The 8,151-nt window shown below is 42.3% G+C and overlaps 2 protein-coding genes across 2 annotated transcripts; both read right to left on the reverse strand.

Moving 5' to 3' along the window:
• slc52a2 (solute carrier family 52 member 2) lies at positions 1–3,560 on the reverse strand. The gene is made up of 4 exons (XM_062445791.1): positions 3,300–3,560; positions 2,215–3,079; positions 1,874–1,997; positions 1–1,735 (listed from the first exon to the last, which is right to left on the reverse strand). Exons 1-4 carry the CDS (start codon positions 3,469–3,471, stop codon positions 1,526–1,528), a joined length of 1,371 nt encoding a protein of 456 aa, XP_062301775.1. The 5' UTR covers positions 3,472–3,560; the 3' UTR covers positions 1–1,525.
• Positions 3,561–3,768: 208 nt separating this feature from the next.
• On the reverse strand, positions 3,769–7,537 carry LOC134006712 (uncharacterized). Its single transcript, XM_062445682.1, has 2 exons — positions 6,732–7,537; positions 3,769–6,560 (listed from the first exon to the last, which is right to left on the reverse strand). The coding sequence occupies exons 1-2, from the start codon at positions 6,889–6,891 to the stop codon at positions 3,991–3,993; spliced, it is 2,730 nt and encodes a 909-aa protein (XP_062301666.1). The 5' UTR covers positions 6,892–7,537; the 3' UTR covers positions 3,769–3,990.
• Positions 7,538–8,151: the final 614 nt, after the last annotated feature.

Genomic DNA, 8,151 nt, shown 5'->3' on the forward strand with positions numbered 1-8,151 from the left:
TCATTGTTAATATTTATTACAGATTAAGAGTTCTATACAAAAACCGACCAATGCAGAAGTTTGGACAACCTTTCGGACGCTTCTTGATTTCTCATTAAAAAAAGGTTATCATAGGCAAAAAAACAGCCCTTGTTAGATCTCAAATGTGTCAGTAGAGCTTGTAATACATCCAAACAAACATCAGTGCTGTCCTACAATGTGCAGAAAGGTATCATGTTTAACTTTGTACCATGTGGTGGCCAGGTCAACTTCTGTTCACTGAAAGATTAACTTTCCTGCCATAGAAGCTCAGTCTGTTTTCATACAACTTTACTGTGAAGAAAGACCATATAAAACATACAAAACACAATTCGACATAACATTTCAGACTTCTAAAATGTACCAACTGAAAGTCGGCACATGACTTGGCAGAGCAGCAGGGATGCACATTCATGTGTTTGCTGAAGAAAACTGTACATATTTAAATCCTGTGCAGCTCTATGAAAGTACATATAAAGAGTCAGCTATAAATTGCATTCAAAATGTTCTAAGATCAAAGCATATGAGATTGATAACATTCCAAAGCTAACAACATGAACTATTAAGTGTACTTAAAAATATATTTAACAATATATCCATGACTACAAGAGTCGTAAGGCAAGAACATTTTAAGTTTTGAGAAAATTCAGCCTATTGTCACCTAATAATTCCTTATCACCCCAAGCACCACGGATTCATAGCTGAAGCCGAATTTCAAATTGTTACACAAAACAGATTTTTTTTTTTATCACAGAAAAACAGTATATCAAATACTGCATTGCAAAATCACAAAATAATTTCAAAAAACAAACCCACTGAGTATGTGACTGAAACAAAACTATTTCTCTTAAGGCATCATGAGTATTTTAATGTATTAAATAGGACTGTCACAAAACCTACTTCTTTCAGCATACAGTAGCCTCCCTCCAAAAAGTGCATCACATCTTTAACTTTCACCAGCAATGCCGAATCTAAATATCATTTAAGAAACATAAGACAAAGAAACAAAGAGAATCTTGCACGTCACATGACTAAGCAGTTACTTCTACTTTAGCATTGTGGAATGATGTAAACACGGCAGCGTTTGGTTAGCCATGCAATTATTGGTACAAGTATATAAGTTCAAGTGTATATCATTCCACTGTCTAAACATTAATGTTTTTCACTTCTTAGGCCTGAAGGACACTGAGGACACTGTGATGGATGCAGTCCTTGAGTTGTAAGATATCACATGATACAGAGTTGCAAAATGAAACACAGCAGCTGCTCCTTAAGCCATTGTAAACGTAAATCAGAAGGACTGTAATACAATCCAACAATAACAAAAGCTTCATCACAAAGCTTCATCACAAAGCTTCATCACCCATTCACTCAGTGCTCCCACTCACCAGGAATGCTTTAGCTGTTTCTGAATGTTTCCAGCCACACCACCTCCTGGCCTGGGCCTGCTCAGGACAGGAGCCACCCATGACTTCCTACCACCACCTGGCTCCTCTACCCCCATGTTCTAACTGCAGTTGTCCACACAGTCCTGAGAGCGGGCGAACACGTGGTACACGCTGACCAGGGGGAACATGGAGAGCGCTCCGACGAGAGAGCCAGCCTGGATAAAGACACCGCACCACAGCAGGGCGGCGTGACCGGCCTCATGGAGCAGGGTCCCGATCACCACCTTCAGGTAGGAGAACAGCCCTGTGAACACGACCCAGGACAGGACCTGGGAACCACAGACGCACACATAAATACCGGAGCACTTCGTGAAAGGCTACAAAATATATGAGTGAAAGGCCACCAAATCTGTAAGTGAATGGTGTGACTGATGTAATGAGTGAGGGATGTTTGATGAGAGACTCACCACCAAGGCCACTCCAGACACACTCCCCAGGAGAGGAGGGCAGGGGCTGAGGGCAGCCAGGGCCATGAGGTATGCTGCAAACACCCCTGCTCCCAGAGACATGATCCCCAGACCCACAGATGACCTGACAAACACACAAACAGCCTCATTTTGGTGACCTCCTGGTTTCACTAAACTTTCTTAAAAACATATGAATGTTGGATTTGAATAAGATGTTTGTAAGATGTATTTTTTACTAAATGATCATCTGTTTTGGAATGTATTCATATCAATTCACGGCCATCAATTGTCAAAGCCCAGTTTTGTCAACGGTTCCTTCTTTAAATTCTCAATTTTCTCACCTGAGTAGAACAAACATAGCGATGAAGCAAGCCAGAGGGTTGGCGATGTTGCCCAGCACTACAGAGAGATGAAAAGTCATTGTGCCATAGGGCAAACAGGAGAAGGTTTGGACAGAAGGCAGGACTCCATTCGTCAAGGCGTTGGAGATCCCCAGCAACACCAACAAATAGATGTTTTGTGATGTCCAAAAGTTCTGGACAGGTGTCCGTTTCTCCACCTCCACCTGGTCCTCCGACACCGGGGTCCTTCCGTTCTGCAGCGGGTGCGTCTCGTCCCCATCGGCCTTTGAAGATGTTGCAGGTGAATCGTGTTCCGGGGTGTCTCGAGGCCCGGCAGGCTCCGTTGTCTCTCTACGCGTCAGAGCCAAGAACGAAAGCGCCGAGATGCACAACATAATCGACAGAAACCAAAAAAAAAAATGCGCTGGGAAGTTTTCCTTCAGATACACCGGCGTCACCGTTCCGTTTTCCGTTTTGCACTCTACCTTTCCAACACCCTGTCCCAAAGCTACCACACATGGAAACAGGGCGCTAAGTCCCTGGCCGACAAAGAAAGTTCGAATGTACTGTGGAGGGTAGCGGAACATGAAGGGCAAAAAGGTGACATTGGACGTACAGCAAACCAGTGATAAAACAAACGTGAGAAGTAGGAATGGTATCGATTTTAGGTCCCCGTTTACAGAGACAGACTTATACCAGAAAATGGCCAGGAATGCAGATGCCACCACTGCTAAAACCTGAATGAAATGTATGACCAGTCGCTCATTCAATCGTCCAGGGGCACAGTGGTGTATTATTGTCACCACAATCGGTCCAAGATTCCCAAATGCTATTAGCACGGAGAGGTACGCTGGAAGGTTCCAACCTACAATATAAAACACTGCGTAAATTAGTCTACCATTGTTAGCTAGTCTAGCTAATCTGTAGACTGTGCATGTAGCTAATTAAAATAACATGTCATTGTTGTCTTTGTGTAGCTTACAATCAAATGAAAGACATTCAACATAGTAAGTTTGTTGACAGGATTAGTTTGTTGACAGGATTATTGACATAACAGGCGATAACTGTTACTCAAGTTTACTGACCTTCGGGCAGAACGTTGACTACCACGGGGAGTTCCACCCATAGACCGTTTACAGATATCCAGGAGCCAGTGCCGAAGAGTGCCACAAGGATGTGGGTCACCGCTGGGCTATTCCACCAAGTACTCGCCATATCGTCCTCTTGTATGGCGTCTGATCCGTTTGTATGAACCATAAATCACGGACAGACGTATTTAGCTCCAAAACACCAGCCCGTATAACTACGTTGAAGAGTAAGAAACCCAGTGAATGGTAGAGTGCAGCACTCTCCGCCCCCTAACATGTAGCCAATCAAATGCTCCCGTTGTCTCGACACAATCGCGTCGTAGATAGTAGCGCGACAGAAAAAAAATACAATAAATATATGAAAACAGTGATAAAACATTCATTGTCTCATATTTTACATTGAGTCTGTGTAATGATTCACATATATCTATCACTAACAAACAATTGTAGCATTTTCAGTGTGGCCTGTGCCTTTTCTCATCAGTATCTATACAGTACAGAAGCCTATCCTGGGTCATGGTTTCCAGTGAGTAATAAGTCAAGTAAAGAAAAGGTCTTTAATTATCTGATCAATTATGAAATTCCATTGCTTCACATTTTACAGGTTACAGATAATTGAGATTAACATATAAAAGTTAAATTTACATTTTTTGTTCAAAGATGGACAGACTGAAAAATGTAACTGACTTTACAGACCATCTGTGGTTATGGATGTCTCAACACTCGGCCCCTCATTTGAATCCCCGTAACTCTTCGCTTGGTCTGAAGCATCAGTTTGATTCACACCCTCATCAGGCAGCACTTTTTTCAGTTTGGAGATCATGTTTGAGAGGGAAAAGTTAACAAGATGCAAGCTGGGGTCTCTGCAGCCAATGACACATTTTTGATAACCGATTTGGCAGCGTATTGCCTCCCGTTTCTGAAAAAGTCTTGTCCCCTCCAGTGTTGACAGAAGTCTGTCAACATCTTGTTTGGTTTTGCAAGGTCCTCCATTTTTCTCCACAGCTGACAAGATTTGGCTTCCAACGGAACCCTCTCCAGGACTCAGGTTTTTCCTATGGGCCAGATCATTTCTTTTGGCTTTCCACACGCCTACAACTTTGCCACGCGGTCTTTTGGAGGGAGGGGAATTCACCAAAGGGGTACCTTTCTGTATTCTTTGGGCCCCAGCATATCTACTGGGAGACTCATCTTCTGAAGAACAAGGGCTGTCCTTGTCATCTTCATAACAGCTACTTGACTGCAGATTGGTGATCTTGTCCGGTCTTTTCCTTTTGTATGGGTAAGCATGACCGAAGGGGTACTCACCCATCAAGGTGTAGAATGTGCAGGTGGTCAGCATCGAGGAGAGCTCCATGGAGGGCTTTTGGCAATATTCACCTCCAGGCAAAAACTCTCTGAGGTTCTCTTCAGTGACAGCAGCGATCACTCTCACCATCTTCTGCAGACAACTCCGTATCAGGTCCAGGTGAACATTTTCTGAGTTGGATCCACAGAATGTGAACACCTCATCAAAGGTCTTCTCTTGCAGAGGAACCTGGAGGAACACGTTAGCAATGGTCTCTGGCTCCAGAAGTGGAGAGGGATCCTTGGACCATTCCAGGAGCTTCTGGTAGAGGCAGAGAATGTACTGGCTGAAAAGTGAGTACTCTGCTTTACTCTTCAGCAGCTGCCAGTAAGGCCCGAGGACCTTCAAGTAGATGATGGCGAGTACACATACAAAGGCCTGAATGACCTCATCATTGGCATCCTCTGCAACACTCTCCAGAACGATGTTGGGGCAGTCGTCATTGTCAAGCAACAGCAGGTCAGAGAAGAAAAGGGAAATCTCTCCGTGATGGTGAATGAGACCCGCTGCGGCTTCAAAGTAGTTGTTGAACCGATTTGATCGGTTGACAGCCAGCTGTGAGGGGTTGTTTTTCTCTTCACAGAAGGCGATCCAGTGTCGTCTGTAGTTTTGCTTGGCAGGAGCTCGAGGGCTCAACACGTCACAAGCCATGTGGACGTATCGAGACGTGGCACTCTCAGAGAAGCTCACAAATCTCTTGAATTTAGCATTCCTGTCACGGCCTAGTTTCTCTCCTGTGGAGCGAGTTATCCTGTTTTCGAAACTCATCAGCTCTTTCTCAATTGCATCATGTAAGTCAACAAGAAAATGGGCATTGTAGTGTAGGAAATGTAAGGGAGACATTAGCGAGTGATAATCTTTAAGCTCTGTGATTTTGTCTTCAAATTGTTTCATGGCTGTGTTTTCTTTACAAGTTAGATTATACTGGTTCTTGAGAAGATCCAGGGAAACTTGCTTCGAAGCATCAGTTTTCCCACCATACACACTTGTTAGTTTTTGGACAGAGAGCATAGCTATGTCCAGCAGTGTTAAGGCTTCTCCTTTGCCTTCATCTGGATTCTCAACCTGGTCAGGTGAGTTTTGCACCACATGGGGTTCTTCATCACTGGAAAGATCACATTCCTCTTTGACTTGGACCATGGGTTGTATGTCAACACACTCACTTTCCTCTTTAATGACTTTTACTTCTGGCTCCTTGCTCTTGTGTGTTGACAAAAGACCTTTCTTCATGCGTTTATTCATACCAAATCTTTGACTTAAGCTACCTGCACCGTTGTCATGTGAAACAAGTTCAAAAGGACTTTGGAGGAAATCTCCCATCATTGCATTCCTCCTGTTTCTGTTTGTATTGTAGTTTCGATATTGAAGCCTTATTTCTTTCAATTTTGGCTTAAGTACTTTGTTAGCTTTCTGAACATTGCCATTCCTACAGAACAGTGGATTGAAAATCCGAAGCCAAGATACCAACATTAAGGAGTCAACTTTTTCCCTGATGACAAAGTTACTCAACTCAAGAATCAACCCATTTGTAATCTCAACAGATGATGCTCTCTCAGAAAAATCCTTCATCTCCAACAGGTCTGCTCTCCCTACTCCAATACTGTCACATATTGGGCCAACAAAGTCAAAGTTAACATTTGATTCAAGGAAAGTTAACCTTGCTTCAGTGCCTAAACTCAAGGTTGTTGCTATGCCTCTTTCAATCAGAGCATGGAAATCTGCAGACTGATGCATTGGAAAAATCTTCTGAAGCCATTCTACCACTGCCCCCCAGGAGAGCTGGTTGTCTTCCCTCATTAGTCCAACTTGAATCAAAAGTCTGTTCTTGCATGGCTGGTCATCCAAGCCCAGGTCCTCCCCAGACTGAGGTCCCAAGAAATCGCCAACAAGCTTTGTAAAGGTTTCATCCCCTGAAAGTCAAGATTTAAAGTAAATTAGATCATTAAAACAAACTATATGGAGAAAACAAATCGTATTATCTTCATGATTTTTTACTTAGCCAAAAGGAAACGAAGACCTCAGTCTGTTAGTTACTACATAATTAATTACAATCTGTGCAATACAATCTGTTAGCTACTCACTCAAGTCGGCGTCAATAACAACAGTATTCCCGCTCAGATGACTTTGATTGTCTTCCATTGTTGGTGTGTTACAAGATGTAACGTTATAGCTTGAGAAGCAGGTTTCAAAACATATGGATGGAACACATTTCATTAGGTTATCATATATAGAACGCAGCATTGGCTATGGTAACTGCATAGCGATAGCCTTGCAAGTGTAGCCATAAATACGTTATCTAGCGACACATGAACTATAAGTCACTTGTAGAAATATGAACAAATTTCTGCTTACCGAAAATCCGTCTTATTTGTATTCTTGCAGCAACATTAAACTACTTCATTTCTCAAGCTAAGCTACTTCTAGTTGGCTTGTTTCAACTTGGTTGCTTCGAAGCTCACATTGGAAGGAATTGGAAGATTATTCAGAAGAGGGCGGGTCATTCCGAAAATCTTGACCACTCAGCGAAGCCACGTAAAGAGAGAGTAGCGTCAACGTCGCAGCGGAATAGACCGTTTGTGATGCACTTTTAAAGGGCAAGTAGTTTTCGGAATCAGATATATTATTATCTGAATCAAATCAACATGCGTATTAAAGCTTGTTAGTGGATTATCCCCCTCTAAATGTGTACATTTAGGGAAAGTTAACAGATAACAGATTAGTCTAGGGTAGGCCTACTACTGGATAAAGTTATCAACACATTGGCCTAACGTTCATTCTCGTTAAACGTTAAAAAGAAAGTTATTGATAAGGTATGGATTTAGAGTGCATCGTAACTTCTAAACAGTAAATACAAACGTTTTTATGGGTTGCTTGTTTTCTTACTCTGTGATTCTGTAGACTATTAGGCTCTAGCCTACCTGTCAATATTGTGTTGCTGCTCAGGTGATTTAGGACTGAGGACAACGGGAGAGGGCTGTTGGAGGACCTAGGTGAGGTTGAAAACACAAGATAAGTTTAAAATAAACCATCAATTTTGAAAAATGAGTCATACTGGGCCCAATGGGGAATCATACTAAATACTATAAAGCATAAAACTACAGTATTGTATAAGTAATCATACTAAACATGTATTCTAGTGTATAAGTAATCTTGTTCGTGTACATATTAGTAACCTACTGTGGGAGGAGAGGGTGCTGAGCAGGGGAGGAGCAGTAATGCCTCACTGGTCAAGTCCTCTATTCCTTCACTCTCACCTTCCCTTCTCACTGTCTCCTCATCCCTTCTTTCCTCAATCTTTGGAACTGATGTGAGTAGAACACATGGCACTGTTCATTTTTTCGTATTCAAAACAATATCATATCACTTCAAAATAGGACACATTACAACAATTATTGAGTTTGTACTTATTATATCTGTTTTACCTTTAACACTATAGCTGTGCTCCTCAGCTATGGTCATTCTTTTGACAGGTTTAACAGTGCATTGTGGTGCAGGAGACCT

This window comes from Osmerus eperlanus, chromosome 20 (assembly GCF_963692335.1).
Source record: "Osmerus eperlanus chromosome 20, fOsmEpe2.1, whole genome shotgun sequence".
Classification (NCBI taxonomy): Eukaryota; Metazoa; Chordata; class Actinopteri; order Osmeriformes; family Osmeridae; genus Osmerus; species Osmerus eperlanus.

What these genes read in the sequence shown, in the direction of transcription:
- LOC134006712 (XM_062445682.1), bottom strand. Translation starts at nt 6,891, where the DNA reads ATGCTGCGTTCTATATATGATAACCTAATGAAATGTGTTCCATCCATA. An exon ending in TGTTATTGACGCCGACTTGA is followed by an intron (nt 6,561 to 6,731) that starts GTGAGTAGCTAA and finishes CTTGACTTTCAG; the next exon opens with GGGATGAAACCTTTACAAAG.
- slc52a2 (XM_062445791.1), bottom strand. Translation starts at nt 3,471, where the DNA reads ATGGTTCATACAAACGGATCAGACGCCATACAAGAGGACGATATGGCG. An exon ending in AGTCAACGTTCTGCCCGAAG is followed by an intron (nt 3,080 to 3,299) that starts GTCAGTAAACTT and finishes TTTATATTGTAG; the next exon opens with GTTGGAACCTTCCAGCGTAC. An exon ending in GCTATGTTTGTTCTACTCAG is followed by an intron (nt 1,998 to 2,214) that starts GTGAGAAAATTG and finishes TGTGTTTGTCAG; the next exon opens with GTCATCTGTGGGTCTGGGGA.